The sequence below is a fragment of the Sapajus apella genome, unplaced genomic scaffold, assembly GCF_009761245.1.
Source record: "Sapajus apella isolate SASKATOON/1434 unplaced genomic scaffold, GSC_monkey_1.0 scaffold8, whole genome shotgun sequence".
NCBI classification, from domain to species: domain Eukaryota; kingdom Metazoa; phylum Chordata; class Mammalia; order Primates; family Cebidae; genus Sapajus; species Sapajus apella.
In genome coordinates this window covers 1,834,346-1,853,596 of record NW_022436948.1, presented here as the reverse complement: position 1 = coordinate 1,853,596, position 19,251 = coordinate 1,834,346, and the positions used below count along the sequence as shown (strand labels likewise).

The window sequence follows — 19,251 nt, the reverse complement described above, 5'->3', positions numbered from 1 at the left end:
ATGATCAATTCAGACACTGAATTGTACCAGTGCGACCCAACCTTCAAATGCAGTGTTTAGTAGAAGCCAAGAGACAGAATACCAAACTATATTTACTGTTTACAGTAGTAAAGGACAACAAATAATGTACAAATTGGTGAATAAACACAACAGAGCCAACAAACATCCCACCCAAGCCCATATAGCAAACAGGAAATGAGAACATTTTTAGCAAGATTTCAAGCAAGCAAGAGATGATGGGTTGTTCAGGTGACTATAAAAAGGCAGAGAATGGCCACCAAGCAGCAATGGATCCTCAGGGAAGGACGATAGGCAGAACTATGAAAATGTTTAATTGGTATAGATCCCAAACTATTTCACAGAACTGAAATCACCAGACTAATGCATAAATTCAATACATATTTGGAAAGCAGCACAGCACAAACCCAAGAGAAGAACGTGAAGTCATCATTCCATGGGTTCATTTGTAACCACACCTGGAAGTAGCTCTTTTACACAACAACGTAACTGCAAATTCAGCAATACTTAATCTTACTTTTTTATGTATAGACCATAATTATTCATCAGAAGCAAATACAAGAAGAAATCTGAGGCCACAACACCAATACCAAATGAGAAATGTGGGAATTTCTTCAATATGGAGAAGAAGAAAAAGCCAATTTTGGTTGTGCCAATCCTTGCCTGTATGCCAATGCCAGGTACTGAGCAGGGAGTGGGGTGGGAGGGTGGCAGGGAGGTGGGTCCTGGGCCTCAGACCCCAAGGTCACATGCTCAAGGGCCAGAGAGCCCGTGGGGCCAAATTACCAAAGGACTCAGTTATTTTTTACCCTTTGAAAAAACATTCCAGTATTCTCCCTTAAACTTTACCATATACTGACAAAGCTTAAATTTGCAATATTTAGCATTTTAATCACCTGTGCCTATAACCACAAATGACAGTCTGTCCTCCCTACCCACCTTTCCCCCAATACCTGTCCGACAGCCGCACCCCCACTGCAGGAAACGCCAATTCTCTATGTGACTGGAGTGAGCAGAGGAGAGGCAACCAACTCAGGAGTCAGATTCCTGGCCAGACTAAAAGCGAACATTCAGGCTACAATTTTGGGGTTAAAAAAATGTTACAGGAGGGGGAAAACAAAAATAAACCCAAAATACCTTGCAACTCATTTTACCTGAACAAAGATAACAATTCTGATTGGCCCAATTTATGTTACAGATTCATCCCTGCAGATAGAGTTTTGAGTTGCACTTGAAGTACATCAAGGAGGGGAAAATCATTGTGGTGAACGTCCTCGAGTTTCCACAGACGACTTTGTGGTCGGCATGGTCACCATTCAACAGCAATGCAAGGATGGACGGCCCAGGCTGGGGACGGCCCTCTAGAAACCATGCCCCGCCAGGCTGCTCTCCGGCGCACCTCCTGTCTGCTGCTGGAACACATCGATGGTGTCCTCGTCCTCCATCTCCAGCTGTCACGGTTGTCACAACAGGCACAGCAAAAGAGAGGGGAGCCTGTTAGTTTTCCTCAGAGGATGAGAGCCTCACTGGTACGAGTGTTCCCTGACACTAGTGACATCATCTGATCACACCTTGGCTCTTGTCCGTCCGGATTGCGGCTCAGCACACGTGTAAGAGGCGTCACTACATGCTCACCACAGGCCTACAGTTCACCAAGCTCCTAACAAAACTCACAAAAGCATATTCAAAGCTAAAATGTTAGCTGATAGAAAAACTGTGTCTAGGCTGGGCACAATGGCTCACACCTGTAATCCCAGCACTTTGGGAGTCCGAGGCAGATGGATCACGAGGTCAGGAGTTCGACCAGTCTGACTAATATGTTGAAACCCCGTCTCTACTAAAAATACACACACAAAAAAAATTAGCCAGGTGTGGTGCACGCCTGTAAACCCAGCTACTCCAGAGGCTGAGGCAAGAGAATCACTTGAACCTGGGAGGCGGAGGTTGCAGTGAGCTGAGATGGCACCACTGCACTCCAGCCTGGGTGACAAAGTGATACTCCATTTCAAAAAAAGAAAAAAGAAAAACTGAGTCTAAAAAAATCAACTGAAATGTCTAAAATTCTTATTGAAAATTACACAAAATTGGATTCTAGTTAAGAACATCTGATGAGCAGGACTGAGTCCTAGGACTGCAGGAGCCATGTGCTCTATGCCAAGTGCAGGGAAACATGCCATGAAAGCCAAGTCCCCAGCTCACAGAACGGCCCATCAAGTGGGGGTTCACTGCTGCTTCTCCCTACCCCTCCCCCTTCAAAGCCCAGGCAAGGCAGTGAAACATGCCGGCTCACTTCCCTCCTCCTGACACGGTGGGTGCAAAACGCCCACCCTGATCTTCTTCCATTCTCTGAGCAAGAGGAAGCTTCTGCCAGTTGCTACAGAGGCACAGCAGGACTGGAAGCAGTCATGCTCCCAGATGGAAAGGAGTCCCATCAGGGCTTCTGCCACCCTCGCCCTGCCACAGACATGGTGGGCTGGAGGGAGAGCCCTCAGCAAGACTCCCTCTGCCCCTCGGTCCACCTGTCTACAGCCTGCCCCCCGACTCCCAGTCAAGCCCTGGAGATTCCATGAGGCCCTCCCTGCTCAGCTGATCTCACAGCCTCTCCCTGGTGAACCCTCCCAGAGCTGCCACTGTCTCAGCGCTGTGCAGATTTCCTAAAGTAGCTAGAAATTGATATTTATTGCAAAGATGTTTTCAAAATTAAATACTAAATATTATTTAAAATATTAAATGTTTTACAAAAATATTTCCACATAAAACATTCCAGTGGATTCTCACAACCTCGAAAGAGAGAAAAAGCAGGTATTAACTCCATTTAGACAGACAAAACTGAGACTCCAGAAGATGAAGTGATTCTTGGTCACAGGGACATCAGCTGACAAAAGACAAGAACTGCAGCTTGAACCAGTTTTTAAAAATGTCTGTTTCCGAGTCCAAAGCTCCTTCCACAACAACATGATGCACTGCAACGTGATATATGAAATCTCATTCATTTCACCACGTGACAGGTATGTGCCTGAGATAAACGACCTGTGCTGACTGATAATCAGGTACGATGGCATGTTCTGTCCACTCATGTCACTTGCACAAGATGCTTAAAGGGCACAAGAATCAAGCCAGCCACTGAGCTGCACGTGGGCTACAACCATAGGTGTCCAGACAATGAGTGGGAAGGGCCACTGAGTGCTCCTTCACCCCCACTTCCCCCACCGTGAGGATGGGCCCGGCACTTGGCCCCATCTCCAGACAGCAAGAATGATGTCTGCAAAGCAGTTTTCTCATTTGAAAATTAATTTTTAAATTTGAAAAGTAAATAATCTAATAATCAAAATCATTAAGGAAAAAGCAGAAAGCATTCTGTATGAGCTCCCATCTGATTCTCAAATAAGCATATCCCAAGTGGCAGTTACCCCACGCAAATCAGAAGTCACCCGGGAACTCACATGAAGCCAGCTCCATACCTGTGCTGGAGTGTCGGTTTCATTAATTGGCTGCCCGTCAAACCTGAATCTAATCTGTCTCATTGACAAGCCCTGAAAAGGAAAAGCAGTTGCCATTAAATACTTCCAGATACAGCTTAATTCAAAAACCAAATATTTTAATCCAATATCAGCGTTCTGATATGCAGATGTAGGATCCAGTTCAGTATTAAGAACTCGCCAGTGGGCCTCCAATCTCTTTCACGCGGTGCCTGACCCCAGTGTTTTCAGAACCCACTGTTCTACCATCTTCTCTCTGATGGGCTAAAACAGGTCATTTTCAACCTGGTTTTGTTACACCATTGGATACTGGGAAATTCTTAAAGCCAAATCAGTGTCAGTTCAGTTTCAAAGCAGATAGGTAAGTTGTCCACGGCAGAAGGAAAGCAGACTTATATTTAAACACCAGAAAACAAGAGATGTCCTAGACTAACACCCAAACTCATCTGCCTCTGAAATCCACCCTTGCTTTACATGTGAAACCCAGGAGAGGAAGGGTAACATGTCACGGTGATGCTAGCTCAGACAGCTGTCCCTCAGCAGGAGAAACTAGACTAGCATTGGTGGTGTGCCAGGGGAGGGGACATGAGCTGCCGGGTGAATACTAACCTTCCAGCAGCCAGCTTGTCAATCAAAGCTTCTCAGCGCAGTGGCCTCATGGAGTGGTCAATTCAACACCGAATCCTCTCTCTCCTGGTGCCCTGACCTGCCCCGCCTCATCCCTCCCATTTCCTCCCAGAGGCCAAGCAGAGCTTCTGCCCTGTGGGCACCACCACCTCCCCCCTTTACAAAGTTCTCAGCAAGGAACTGGATGTGTGACAATCAGGGACAAGACAAGAAGCTGTGGAAAGCCAGGGAGCAGTCACCACCATGACTTTGGCCTTGAGGAGGGCAGCAGGAAGGAGAGCACACAGCCTTTCTTGTGTCCTGAGGGAATGGAGAAACATGGCCAAGGACAGAAACATTTCCTCAACCAGCAGTTCTGATTTAACTGCAACAGGACCGACAGGGTTAAAATGTGCACCTGCTCCCCCTCGAAGCCCCACTGAAATGATGGAAACGGAAAAGGCACAAACAGCAAAGACAAAGAAAACGGGTGCGGGGATAGACAGAGCCGTCCCGCTGGGCTGGGCCAGAGGCTACCAAGACACTGCACTCGAACCCGGGCGGAGGCACTGGCAGGCCCCAGCCTGGGAGGCGGAGCTGTGGCAGGCAGCTGACTCCTAAAAGCTGCCCGGAAGCTCACATGCAGAGCCCTCAGGCAGGACCCCTACAATCCTGTGCCTCCCACCACAGCACACAGGAGGTCTGCTTTCTGAAGAGGTGCTTGCAGAGGTCCAGTTGCAAGGTGGAAGCAGGCCCGTGGAAGCCCGTGTCCTCAACCCTGTGCACCGAGCCCCCTCTCTCTCTGGATGTGCCCCCAGAAGGCTGGCCGGAGCCTGGAGGAATCAACTGTCAAACTGCAGCATCTGGGCGCCTCCAGAACCCCCAATCCAGACAGGTCACCCCACATGGATGCAGAGCCCTGGGAGCATAGCCATCCAGGTACACAGCTTCTCAGCAGCTTCTCAGTGCTCCATGCGTGCACAGAAGTCAGCCTTCGTGAGAGCAGTCAGGAAAAGGCTCCACCGTGCAGCAGCCCAGAGAGGAGGGGAGGAGCACAGAGGAGAATGGAGAGGGAGGAGGCAGGAGAATGCTCCCAACACAGGCCTGCACATGCACACACCCCCCACACATACACACACATGCGCATACACCACACACACCTACACACACGATTCAACCTCTATTCAAAACATAATGCTACCTTCAGAAAACAATAAACTGCTACTGAGGATGGGGGTGGTGGCTCACGTGTGTAATCCCAGCACTCTGGGAGACAGAGGCAAGAGGATCACTTGAGCCCAGGAGTTCAAGACCCGCCTGGACTGCATAGGGAGACCCCTATCTCTACAAAATAAAAAAGTTACCCAGGCGTGGTAGTGTGTACCTGTAGTCCCAGCTACTCAGGAGGCTGAGGCAGGAGGATCACTTGAGCCCCAGGGGTCAAGGCTGCAGTGAGCCATGATCTCACCACTGTGCTCCAGCTTGGGGAATGGAGAGAGACCCTGTCTCAAGAAAATAAATAAATAGCTACTGAGAAAAAAAAGAACACTCAAAGAACAGAAAGAAAAAGGAACTTTTGGAAATTAAAAATCACGACAGAGATGAGAATGTCCATAGAAAGTGGAAAGACAAAGCTGAAATGACATTCCAGAAAAGAGACCAACAGCAAAACGAAGCCCAAAGCAAAACGGGAGACAAACTATCACATTTACAATAGCTAGGACAACTAGCAGCAGGAGGAACAGGAACTCCAGAAAGAGGGAACAGAGTCTGGAGAAGCACACAAATTATCAAAGGAGTAACATAAGGCATACTTCCTGAATAAAAATCAATGTCTAGAGCCATAAAACACCCAGCAGCATGAGTGAGAAAATTGCCCAGCCCTAAGGCCATGATAAGGAAACGCTGGAATGCTAGCATATGGTACAGACACTTCTGGAGAAAAACAAGTCACAAACAAGCACAGAAAATCAGAATCCACTCAAATTCTCACCCCCCCTTTTTTTTTTTTTTTCCCAGATAGGGTCTTGCTCTGCCCCCCAGGCTAGAGTGCAGTGGTGCAACCACAGCTCCCTGCAGCCTCCACCTCCTGGGCTCAAGGAATCCTCCCACCTCAGCCTCCTGGGTAGCTGGGACTTGCACACCTGGTTAATTTTTTAAATGTTTGGTAGAGACAGGGTCTCCCTATGTTGCCCAGACTGGTCTTGAACTCCTGACCTCAAGTGATCCTCCCACTTCAGCCTCCCAAAGTGCTGAGATTACAGGCATGAGTCACCACGCCTGTTTTCATTTTTAACATTGGGAGCTTTTCTCATGGCTGACCTCTAAAAGAAAAAAGAAAAAAAAGTTTTAACCAGGAATACTGTACGCAGCCACATACTGAAGTGTGAAGGTTTATAAAAGCAAAAGTCACTTTCAGCCATGCAGTGTCTCAAAGACGCTGCCCTTCTGTGCCCTTTCTGACACGACCCTGGAGGATGTGCTGCACCACAAAAGGGAGGAGGACAAATCCAGGAAACACCCAGGGCAGAACCAAGTTTCTAGAAGGATTTGAACAGGAGGCCCTGGGACCACGACTGTGCAGCCAGCCTCACAAGCAGCAGTGCAGGTGGGGCAGGCAGGGAGCCCTGGAGAGCAGTGGGAAGAGCAGAGCCCCTGAGACATGTACACGGCCCCACACACCTGCCATCCCACAGCACAGCAGACAACGCGAGCACCCAGGAAGTCACATACACAGTGACCACCAGCCCAGGCGGCACAAACTCCAACAAGGGCCAGGCTCAGCACCAGGCAGAGGCTGGGTCGCTTGATCTGCTGGGAAGAACAGGGCCTGCGTGTCCGGACGCTCAGTCTCACCTTTTGCAGGTGAAAATAAGATCTGCCTTCAGCAAACAGAAGTCAGAGGGGCTGCCTGCCAACAGCATGCAAGGCAGTGGCCAGTGACTGCCCCTGACGAGCAGGGTGTCAGAAGCTCAAGGTAAAGAGGAGGAAATCTAACTGAAAATCCATAGGCAAGAGAGTAAAATAAAAGGGCAATGAGTTGCTGTATTTTCAAAACAGCTAAAAAAAAAGCAGCTTCCAGGTCCCACTCAGGGAAGCAGGGCTCCCTGGGGAAAGGCATCTGGCTGCAGGGCCAGACCGCCAAACACGCCAGGCAGCAGCCAGCGGGCAAAGCCCATAGGAGTGGCCTGGAGAGGGACCCCCTGGCCCAGGGCAAGTCCTCCCAGCATTACCAAGAATGACTGACACGCACACACACACCAAGTCCACAATCACACAGCAACCAGAAGGCGTCCGCCCAGCAGGGCACTGCCAGTGAGGCAGCTCATTATCCTGAAACTGGAGGAGAAAGAATCACACATTCTTTCCTAACAAAAGGGGAAACCACACTGCAGATGAGGGCACTGTCTCTCCAGGGCCACTCCAGCTCATACGGAAGGACAGGGTGACGGCGCCATGGGGCACATGGCACCTGCAGTTCCAGAAAGGCCAGCCCCGGATAGGGCTCCCAACAGCCTTCAGCATCACAGACTTCACAGATGTCAGTGCCCCATGAAGAATGCAGCACCCGGGAAGCCGCCTTGTCAGGAAGAAAACCCCACCATGCTCATCTGAGACTCCAGGTCCCCCCGCCACATAAAAGGCCATGGGGGCACAGAACAGCAAGCCCAGCCTGGGCCAAGTTTACGAAACAAGCACCCGCCCACCCGCCCGTCCGTGAAGAGGGTGCCTCGAGCAGCTGCATCTGGGTCCAGCCCCAACACTCATGTTCCCAGGATGCCTGGAACCCACGGGGGGCCGTGCGGGGGGCCGAGGCGCGCACCTGCCTCTCGCAGTAGGCCTTCATCAGCTTGCTCAGTGGCGTGTGCCTCTTGATCTTGAACTGCACCACGGAGCCGTCCTGCCCGGCCACCTTCAGGTTGATGTGGTCGTTCTCCGTCTTCACGCCCTCCTGCAGGGGACACCAGAGACTGGCCTTAAAACTGTCTCACAATAACCGCGGCTTTACAGGGTGTCTTTAGTAACCATCGGCTCTTTAAAGTCGTTAAAGCCAACCTAGTTCTTAAAATCCTCCAGCAAGTCAGAATCGCTCATGTGATTGTTTTATTTTTACACAAAATTTATTTTTAACTTCCACTTGTTAAGCATCTTTGGGTAAAACAATGCAAATCTACAGTCCTCTAACAGGGTTAATTCAAAGAAAACCTGTTTAATAAATCTAGGGAAAAATCAGAGAAAATCCATCTTTATTTTAAAGTTATTCTTGTGGCCTGGGCACAATGGCTCACATCCATCATCCCAGCACTCTGGGAGGCTGACGTGGGAGGATGGCTTGGGCCCAGGAGTTTGGGACCAGCCTGGGCAACACAGCAAGACCCCATCTCTTTTATAAAAAATTATTCTTATGAAAGCAGTAAAAACACATATCCACAAGTCACGACAGCTATACAGCACTAGTAAAAGAAACCAAAAACAGAACAAAACATTTGCAACTCAGAGGAACCCTGTGGGATATTAAAGTGGTGACCTCAGGAATCCAATTGAGGAGAGCCGCTTCCCAGGGCGGGCAGCCAGGCTCCTTCTCACTACCCTGTCATTGGCAAATGTGAAGGAAGCCACCTCCGAGTACTTTCTGGTTTCAAACTGTCCCATCTGAGCAGCAGCAGGGGGTAGTATTTTATTTTTTAATTCATGCCATGCTTGAAGCTACTCAGCAATGGCACAATCAGGGTGTCTCGTTGCCTGGTAATGCATTTTGAGTTGAGGCAAGGAGCTGATGTCAACAGATTGGGAGCCAACTTTAGGGCAGCTCAGTCTGAGCAGGAAAGTGGGGCGCCCCTCAGCTGGCCTGCACTGCTGGATGAAGCCGTTTGAGTGAAGCGATGAGGCATGGCTCTCTGGGTCACTCTGAACGTCAAGTCTGGAGCACCCCGGCACCTTCTCACCCTATGCTGAGGTGCTCCCTGAGGGAGCACTGTACATTCCCTGGAGACCCTTGGGGAGGTATGGTGCTCTCTGTCAAGGGAGCTAGAGTGGCCTGTGAGGGGCCCTGGCAGTGAGGAGCTCTAGCCACAAGCCTAAAGATGGATGTTCTGGGGTGGCACTCACCCCCCGACTCCAGTCTTAGACCAGGTATCCATGTCCACTCCAGGGAGGCTGGTGGCTTTGCAGCAGCTTGAGTGGTGAGCTGGCACACCCCTCAACCCCCCATCCCCTCACCCCCAATGTGGCCTCCAGCGCAGAAAAAACTGGCCCAGGAAGTGAGGGCATGCAGACCGCTCCGCGCAGGATGTTAGTGGGGACCCCTGCATGAACCCCCTTCACTTTAGGGAAGGAAGATATGGGTGTGTTCAAAGGCACAGACGCAGGACCCAGATCTGCACACACTGGGCAATGGCTGCAGCCCCAGGAGAGGCTGGGGCAGGGCAGGGCCAGCCACAGCACCTCTGCCCCATAACAGACAGACGCCAGGAATGGACGGTCTGTCCCAGGCCCCTGGTGAATTCCTAATAGACTAGTGAACTCGCCGGGCGCGGTGGCTCAAGCCTGTAATCCCAGCACTTTGGGAGGCCGAGGCGGGTGGATCACGAGGTCAAGAGATCGAGACCATCCTGGTCAACACAGTGAAACCCCGTCTCTACTAAAAATACAAAACATTAGCTGGGCATGGTGGCGCGTGCCTGTAATCCCAGCTACTCAGGAAGCTGAGGCAGGAGAATTGCCTGAACCCAGGAGGCGGAGGTTGCGGTGAGCCGAGATCGCTCCATTGCACTCCAGCCTGGGTAACAAGAGCGAAACTCCGTCCCAAAAAAAATAATAAATAAACTAGTGAACTCATGAGTTAAAAAATGAAGCCCTGGGCCGGGTGCAGTGGCTCATGCCTGTAATCCCAGCACTTTGGGAGGCCAAGGTGGGCAGATCACAAGGTCAAGAGATGGAGACCATCCTGGCCAACATGGTGAAAACCCGTCTCTACTAAAAATACAAAATTAGCCGTGTGTGTTGGCAGCCACCTGTAGTTCCAGCTACTCGGGAGGCTGAGGCAGGATATCACTTGAACCCGGGAGGTGGAGGTTGCAGTGAGCTGAGATCACACCACTGTACTCCAGCCTGGCAACAGAGCGAGACTCCGTCTCAAAAAAAAAAAAAAAAAAAAAAAAAAGGAAGCCCTAAAAACATGGACCCCAATTCGCTACAGTCAATCCTCTGCCTCAGCTATCGGGGAAGTCAGAACCATTCTCCACCTGACCCAAAAGCTTTTCTTCCCAGCACCGCTGGGTCCCAGAGTCCACTTCTTCCCCTTCCTCAGAGGCCCAGGGAAGAGCTGCTCCCACGCGCACGGAGGGGACCCACCACAAGTGGGTCCAGTGAGGTGGCAACCACGCAGTCATTCTGCAATTGAACAAGTGTTTTCAGCGGAATTGGACCCTGAAGTTGATGACATGGCAGAGCTAAGTTTAAACACTGCTGAGAAAATGAGCATTTTACATTTACTCTTCATTAAGAGGAAGCTACCTACAAAAACATAAAGGACATTTATCCTTGGCCTAGTTTTTTTGTTTTTTGTTTTTTTGAGTCTGAGTTTCACTCTGTCACCCAGGCTGGAGGGCAGTGGTGCAATCTTGGCTCACTGCAACCTCTCCCTCCCTGGTTCAAGTGATTCTCCTGCCTCAGCCTCCCAAGTAGCTGATTACAGGAGTGTGCCAATACACCCGGATAATTTTTTGAGTTTTTACTAGAGACGGGATTTCATCATGTTGGCCAGGCTGGTCTCAAACTCCTGACCTCAGGTGATCCACCCGTATATCTGGCCTAGTTGTAACAAGTATTTAAATATTCCAACAACCGCAGGGTGGAAGAAGTTTGAGTTCACTGGAGTCAAAATGTAAAAAAACAAAGGTCACTCCAAACACATTGGATAGAGATTTCCCTGGAGTTTCACTACACAGCAAGCGGAGTGCAGACTTCCACAGAGACCCTGACCGTGGTTCCAGGAGGTTCAATCCCAATTCCCACTAGTGTCTAGCACTGAGCCCCCATTCTCACTTGTAAAGAGAGGGTAGTCACCTCCAGGACCAGGCCAGTATTAGAGACGGCCTCCTTACAGAGCCATTAGCTCTAGTCATCTTCCACTGGGATATGACACAGAGGTCAACAGTGCACACCAAGGGCTTCAGAAGGTTCTCTTTTTTTAATCGTGGTCAACGTGACTACAGACCCTCCCAAGGACAGGCCAGTGCACCTTAGTGAAGGGTGCACACCCCAGAACTGAGACAGGGATGCACACTCCAGCATGGCAATCCAGGAAACTAAAACACACCCAAGGCTGGCTAAGGAGGGGTGGGCATGCATGGGGGTGGGCGCAGACGGGGGTGGGGGTGGGGGTTGGTGGGGTGGGCGCACACTGGGGAACGCGATGGGGAAGGGTGGGTACACAACGGGAGGCGCGATGGGGAGGCGGTGGGCGCACACGATGGGGGATGCGATGGGGAGGGGCGGGTGCACACGGTGGGGGGGATGCAATGGGGAGGGGTGGGCGCACACGAGGGGGGATGCGATGGGGAGGGGTGGGCGCACACGAGGGGGGATGCGATGGGGAGGGGCGGGTGCACACGGTAGCGAGGATGCGATGGGGAGGGGTGGGCGCACACGGGGTAGGGGACGTGATGGGGAGGGATGGGCGCACACTGGGGAACGACGTGAAAGGGGTGGGTGCACACTGGGGGCATGGTGGAGAGGGGTGGGTACACACGGGGCACGATGGGGAGGGATGGGCACACACTGGGGACACGATTGGGGAGTCTCGAAGAGAGGTGGGCACACACCGGGGGATGCGATGTGGAGGGGTGGGCGCACACGGGGAAGGGGGTCGATAAGGGGAGGGATGGGTACACACTGGGGGCACGATTGGGGGTCACGAAGGAGAGAGGTGGGCACACACGGGGACACGATGGGGGGGCACGATGCGGAGAAATGGGTGAATACGGGGGGCGCGATGGGCGCCCTGGAAGGATGGCGGTGCTGTTCATAGGGGCCAAGCCCCTCAGAGCACGCCCCTCCGGGGTAACCCCGGACGCTAATTCCGTGCGCTCAACATGTGGCCCTCCCACGGCGATGCCGCGGGAGAGGGCGACGCCACCGGGCAATGACTCAAGAGAAGGCCACGCAAAGACGCCTCGGGGACACCGCCGGGGCGGGATCGGAAGCTGGGCCGCTGCTTCTGCCCAGCGCAGGGCCCACACCCGGCGGTCGACGAGGCGCAAGACCTGCCGCTTCCCGGCTGGGGAGGGGCGGGGCGTGGAGCAAGGGCGTGGCCAGGCCCGGAGGGGGCGGAGCTGGAGGCACAGAGAGCTTCTGGGCGGGGCGCGCCTTAGGCGGGCCCACTTCAGGGGCGGGACACTACAAGGGGTGGGGCGCGGGGCGGAGCCGGGCTAGGGGAGGAGAGAGGGGTGGAGCCAGGCGGGGGCGGGGAGAAGGGGCGGAGTCTGGCTGGGGGCGGAGCCGGGCTGGGGGCGGGGCGCGCCGCCGAGCTCCGCCGGGCGGGGGAGGGGAGCAGCAAGCCAGGCGGGAGCGGGGGGGGAGGGGAGGGAAGGGAAGGGAAGGGACGGGACGGGAGCGCGGGCGGCGCTGCAGGCCTGGGCGCGGGTCGCCGAGGGCTCCGCGGTTTCCTCGGGCCGACGGGGAGTGGCGCGCGGCGGCGAACGCTCCCAAGACGCCCGCGATGGTCGCGCGTGCAGACGGGGCGCCGCGCTTACCTTGGGCTTCTCCTCGGACATGGCTGCTCGGGCGGCGCGGGCAGGCGGCGCGGGGGAAGCAGCGCGGAGCGGGCGAGTCACGCTCACGGCCCCGCCGCTCTCCCGCCGCAACTGCGCGCGGGGCCGCGCTTTATCCCCCAAATCCCGGCGCGCTAGTTGGCCGGCGAGGGGTCACGTGGTTGCGCGCGTGCACGAGGCGCGCTCCCTGGGCGTCGGGCGCGCGCCGGCCTGGCCGCGGCTCCCGGCGGTTGGAGTTGCGTCACGGGGCGGGTCCCGCACGACCCCGGCGGGCGCAGACGGCCTAGGGCACTGGGGGGAGCGGGCCAGAGGCGCGTGCGGGGAGCCCGGGCTCTGGGGACCCCTGCCCGCGCCCCCTCCCGCGCCCTGGCCCCGACTCCTTTCCTGGGGACAGCGTTCCTGGGGTGCGGGAAGCGAGGCAGGGGCCGCCGCCCGTGGCCGCCGGGACGTGAGGCGGAGGAGGGCAGCCCCTGGGGGCGACGTTCCCTCTTGGGAGCCGCGGACTGAGCGGAGAAGGCGGCCCGCGGGGTCCCGGCCGCCGAGGCCGCGCGACTCAGGCCAGCACCCGGGACAGTTGGGGGCGCCAAGCGCCTCCCGCACCGCAGCTTCCTGTCGGCTGTCAGCCCGGGGCCGGCTCCCTCGGCCGCCGCTGCCACGGGGCTGTGCCGGGCCCTCCACACCCGGCCTCAAGAAGACACGTTTTGCCTGTGAGGAAACTGAGGCACTAGGCGGTCAAACCATCCCCAGGTCAGCGCTGGTGAGCGGCGCCGAGCGCGGGCAAACCCAGGCTGGACGCCGCCGGTGCCGGCGGAACGGGGGTCGTGGATGCGGGGATCGCGCTGGAGCGCTGGGCCGGCGGGACGGCCTCCCCGGACTTGCGGGCGCCATTCCGGGGGTGCCCGGCCCTCCCGGCCCCCTAGTCTGTGAGCCCAGGTTCTCAGGTGGCATGGGCGTGAGGGCGGACACCCCTGCGTCCCTCAGCAGTGCCAGGGCGGTGCCAGCCGCGGCATGGCGGAGGCCTCACCTGAAGGTGAGCCCGGCCAGCGGCGGGGAGGCCGGACCCCTCAGGCTCAGCTGGGAAAGGGCAGGGCCTGGATTTGAACCTAAGCGTCTGAGCCCGGGTCAGGCCCAGACAACTGAGCACGGTCGCAAAGCCATGGGGACAAGTCTTAATGGACCGTAACTTCACAAACCGTCCTCGACTCTTAAGAATTCACTTTCTTGGCTAGATCCCCCACTTGGGAGCGGGAAGGCCGGTGAAGTCTCGGTGAGAGGGTCGGAAGGTCAGCCCAGGTCCCAGGGCGTGATCCCTTTTTCTGGAGCCTGGAACCCAAGGCCTCGCAGAGGATGCGGAGGTGGGCAGCCGGCTGAGGCTGTCTTGGGAGGGGGGCCCCTGCAACCAGCCCCTTGCGAGGGGAATCGGGGCCTCAGAGCCCCTAGATTGCTGGTGGGGAGCCCCAGGGCAGAGAGGGTTCATAGACTTACCGACTCCAAGACGCTGTTAATCGTAAAACATAACACGACCGTAGGTAGTACAGACACATTAAATTGCGACAGGCTGTGGATAAAGGCAGCCCGCTTCAGTGTTGTGGAAGTGAGAAACACGCAGCTTAGAATTGATGAGACATGGAGCCCAAGTGTGTTACCACTCAAAATTAAGCCAGGTGCATTCCTCTGACAAAAAGACGTGTCACGAATAACAAAGATGCTCAGATGACATTAAGTTTTAAAGAGCAGGCTAAAAGACGTTGGTGGTCTGATCAAGTCATGCTGCCTGTGAAGAAAGAAGGCTGCACCCACACTCTGACCTGCCCCAAATCCTTCCTGTGACCACAAAGATGCTAAAACGCTCCATTGCAGCTGCGGGGACACAGAAGGCACTGCTTGTGGACCAAACACCAAGAGGTTTCTGAAGGACAGAAGGACACAGCTAAAGGGGATCGAATGGACAGAGAAACCAGAGCTCAGGAAAAACCAGGGCCTACCATGAGCACGGGGTACAGAACCGAGACTGCCAGAGCCCCTGCGCAGTGTCACCACACCTGGTGATGGTCCCAAGAAGACTCACAAGAAGGCAGGAACTAGGAAATGAGTAACAGGATTGCTGACGTGAAAGCTCAACACACATGCTGACTAGGAGAGGGGACCTGGCTGAGGACCCAACTGCACAGGACTCTCCCATGACAGAGAACTAACGAGAGGGAAGGTGGGAAGCCAGGACACTGGGCATCAGTATAGGAAGGGCTGTGTCCACCTGACAGCTGCAGAAGGAGAAGGTGGAAAAAAGGAAGGCAGGACAAAAATCAAAGGATTGAAGAAAATATCTCTGAGGCCCGGCGCAGTGGCTCACGCCTGTAATCCCAGCACTTCGGCAGGCTGAGGCAGGTGTATTTCCTGAGGTCAGGAGTTTGAGACCAGCCTGAGCAACATGGTGAAACCCCCGTCTCTACTAAAAATACAAAAATTAGCCACGTGTGGTGATGCATGCCTTTAATTGTGGCTATTTGGGAGGCTGAGGCTGGAGAATCACTTGAAATCGAGTGAGACGCTGCAGTGAGCCAAGATCACACCACTGCACTCCAGCCTGGGCGAAAGGACGAGACCCTGTCTTAAACAAAAGAAAAGAAAATTCTCTGAACTAAACAAATATTTGACTCCATAAATGGAAAGGACCCCTGAGTATTGAATGGCTGAGAGAGGATGGACACTGAGATGGGTGGTGTGTGAGGAGAAATCCCTGAAGCGTTCAGAGAAGTTTTTGATTACAGTTAGGGAGGAATGGTTGCCTCAGACAAACCTATAAAAATAGCCCAAAAATCGGTATAAAATATTTTTAAATCTGTTTAAGGATATCAGATAGTTACCAAAACAAATCTTTCTCTGAGGGACAAAGACCTCCCACCACCTCAAAAAAAAAAGGCAAGTTTTTTTTTTTTTTTCTTTGTGGCATTCGGCGATAAGTATCCTGTATTATTCAGCCTAGACTTCCATAAAAAAAATACAAACCACAGACCGTTATTTCCCAGCCTCCAGACAGTTCTGGAGACTGGAAGCCCAAAATCAGTGAGCCATCAGGGTTGGTGTCCAGGGAAGCCTCTCCTCCCAGCTTGTATGTGGCCACCTTGGCGTGTTCTCACATGGCCTTTCCCCTGTATGTGCAGACAGAGAAATCTCTGGTGTGTCTTCCTCCTTTTACAAGGACACCAGTACTATGGGATTAGGGCCCCACCGTTCTCACCTCCTTAAAGGTCCTATCACCAGATTAAATCAACACTGGGGGGCAGGACTTCAATATGTGAATGCTGGGGGACACAACTCAGTCTCATATATGCACTGGGAAGAAGTTGACACTCTGAGGTTTTGAGTCTTATAGGGTTGGGGAGGTAATAATTGATGACAGCCCACAAGATAGGCTCTGTTGAGTGACTCAGGCCTTCAGCTGAGAGCACTGAGTGCTGCAGTAGGGGAGGAAGGCTGAGGGGTGAGTGGATCATCCCTTTCAAAGTCTGAAGTCAAGCTTCCAAAGGGCTCAATCCCAGATTCAACTGATCTGCCCTCTTTCCCATGGCCAGCCTGAAGCAAAAGGAAATATACTGAGGAAAATAGCATCATCCAGGGCCTCAAACTAACGAAAATATTTCCATACACAATATCCGGATTTAAAGTTTACAAAGAAAACCAGAAGACAAATGACCCAAAGCCAAAATATATATAAGAAATAATCCCATGGAATTATTATGTCAACAGGATATTGACATTATCATACATAAACTTTAAAGGAATGTGATTAATATGTTCAAGAAAATAGATTATGAGATGAAAATGTTCAGCAGAGAAGTGGGGTATATAAAAAAGAATCTAATGGAAATTTTAAAACAAAAAATACACTAGCTGAAGTTATAAATTCAATGGATGTGTTTGAAACAGATTAGACACAGTGAAAGAGATAATTAATGAACTGAAAGATAGGTCAGAAGAAAATATTCAGAGTGGGCACAGTGTAATCCAGCACTTTGGGAGGCCAAGGTGGGTGGATCACCTGAGGTCAGGAGTTTGAGACCAGCCTGGCCAACATGGCTAAACCCCATCTCTACTAAAAATACAAAAAATTAGCCAGTCCTTCAGCCCTTGTAAAAAAAAAAAAAAAAATTAGTCAGATGTGGTGGCAGGTGCCTGTAATTGCTTGAACCTGGGAGATGGGGGTTGCAGTGAGCCAAGATCACGCCATTGCACTCCAGCTTGGGTGACAGAGCAAGACTCTGTCTCAAAAAAAAAAAAAAAAAAAAAAAAGAATATTCTGACAGAAACAGAGAGAAAAAATATGGGCAGTATAGCAAAAGGCCTAAAAGATATACAATATGGTGAAAAGGTGTAACGTAGTTTTTTTTTTGAGATGGAGTCTCACACTGTTGCCCAGGATGGAATGCAGTGATGCAATCTCGGCTCACTGCAGCCTCTCCCTCCTGGGTTCAAGCTATTCTTCTGCCTCAGCCTCCTGAGTACCTGGGATTACAGGTGCATGCCAGCATGCCCGGCTAATTTTTGTATTTTTAGTAGAGACAGGGTCTCACCATGATGGTCAGGCTGGTATCGAACCCCTGACCTCGTGATCTGCCCACCCCAGCCTCCCAAAGTGCTAGGATTACAGGTGTAATGCATTTATAAAATGGATTTACACAAAGAGAGAGAATAGGCCAGTAGTGATATTTGAAGAGATAAGAGAGTTTGTCAAAATTGATCAAAGGTAACAAAACACAGATTACAAATATACTATGAACCGCAATCAGAATAGATTTAAAAAAATAAAATGCTTGGTTACATACTAAACCTGAAAACCAAAGAAAAAGAGAATAGAAACTGTAGTGGGGAGACCCCACAAATGCCATGGCAAGGATCTGAAGCCTCAGCCCGTTCCCATATAAATATTGATTTAGAAAAGAATTAGAAATGTAGGCACATAGTTATTCCTTTATATAATCATATATAATCTTATAATTACTCACTTATAATCAGAAAGATAGGCCGGGTGCGGTGGCTCACACCTATAATCCAAGCACTTTGGAGGCCAAGGCGGGCGGATCACCTGAGGTCGGGAGTTCAAGACCAGCCTGACCAACATGGTAAAACCCCATCTTAAAAAAAAAGAAAAAAAAAATCAGAAAGATATATACCCAATATAACCTTTAATTTTACTAATAACTATGGGGTTATGAAACATGGAACTGAGGTGACATTGTGAACAAAGTGGTCCTAAGGCAAGATGCTCTAAGCCCTCTGTCATGCCCACATAAGGGCTGCTGGAGGGCACCTCGGGTGTGCAGCAGTGCCAGTGCTGGGAAAGTGCCCAGTGTTTAGCCAGCTAGGGAAGGAGCTATCCAAAATGGCTGAGACATCTCCTTCCTGGGGAAGTTAGGAGAAAACTCTGCTTCTCCAAGCTCTTGCAGTGGGCATGACGGCTGTCAGGGAAGCCCACAGACATCCGGGGGCTTAACTGCCTCTGTGTGATGCTGTGCTTCAGTGGTCACGTTCCATGTCCACTCTCACGCCCTGCTTCTGCACGCGGTTTCTCTTCTTCTCAGAAGATAAGAATTAATGTCCTTGACATTTCTGATAAATATGTGAAGAGCACTGACACATTAGCTTTTCTCCTCGCCTCAGCTGCTTGAAAGTCCTGGGCCCCCTGTCTTCAAGACACGTGATTTACCTGACCCTACTGCTGACCACCATTACCTCACCCTTCCTTCCCTGCCCCCAGCTTTGTACTCAATAAAAGTCAGAGTGTCCAGGCACTCGGTGCCACTGCAGGTCTCCACCCTTTGGTTGGCAGTGGACCCCCCAGCCCAAACTCTCTTTTCTTTATCTCTGTGTCTGTGTCTTTTATTTCTACAGTTTCTCATCTCTGCACCAGCAGGGAGGTGCTCAAAGAACCCTGTAGGGCTGAACCCTATGAGAAGACATAGGAGAAACTAAAGGACTTACAACTGACTTTGCAACATAAACATGGAAGCCATGTAACAATGGAATTAACATCTTCAAAGTGGTGGAAGAAAATAGCTATCTACATAGAATTTTATACCCAATGACAAAATCGTATAAAGGTAGAAGTGAAATAAACATATTTCAGAAGAAGCAAATCATAGAGAAATGTGAAAGGAAAATAAAATCTTGGGACCCCAATTCACTCTGTCAAAAGGAAAAAATTAAGCTGAAGCTGAGTCCTACAAGAAGCTGCATTTCCTTTGGTTCCTAGGCAGATAGCTACAGATAAAAGGTTAAACATATCTACAGGTAGCTGCTCTAAGTTCACCTTATCTTATGGAAAATGCCACTTCAGTTTGCTGGTCATGAGATGAATGTACAATTGACTCTTCCCA

General features: G+C 52.0%; 2 protein-coding genes across 2 annotated transcripts in view; one reads left to right on the top strand and one right to left on the bottom strand.

Annotated features, from left to right (window-relative positions):
- Positions 1 to 19,251, top strand: part of PWP2 (PWP2 small subunit processome component) — a 613,222-nt gene that overhangs the window by 592,079 nt on the left and 1,892 nt on the right. The gene's annotated exons all lie outside the window — the stretch shown is intronic.
- On the bottom strand, positions 73 to 13,052 carry SUMO3 (small ubiquitin like modifier 3). Its single transcript, XM_032276594.1, has 4 exons — positions 12,860 to 13,052; positions 7,927 to 8,055; positions 3,480 to 3,551; positions 73 to 1,469 (listed from the first exon to the last, which is right to left on the bottom strand). Exons 1-4 carry the CDS (start codon positions 12,878 to 12,880, stop codon positions 1,380 to 1,382), a joined length of 312 nt encoding a protein of 103 aa, XP_032132485.1. The 5' UTR covers positions 12,881 to 13,052; the 3' UTR covers positions 73 to 1,379.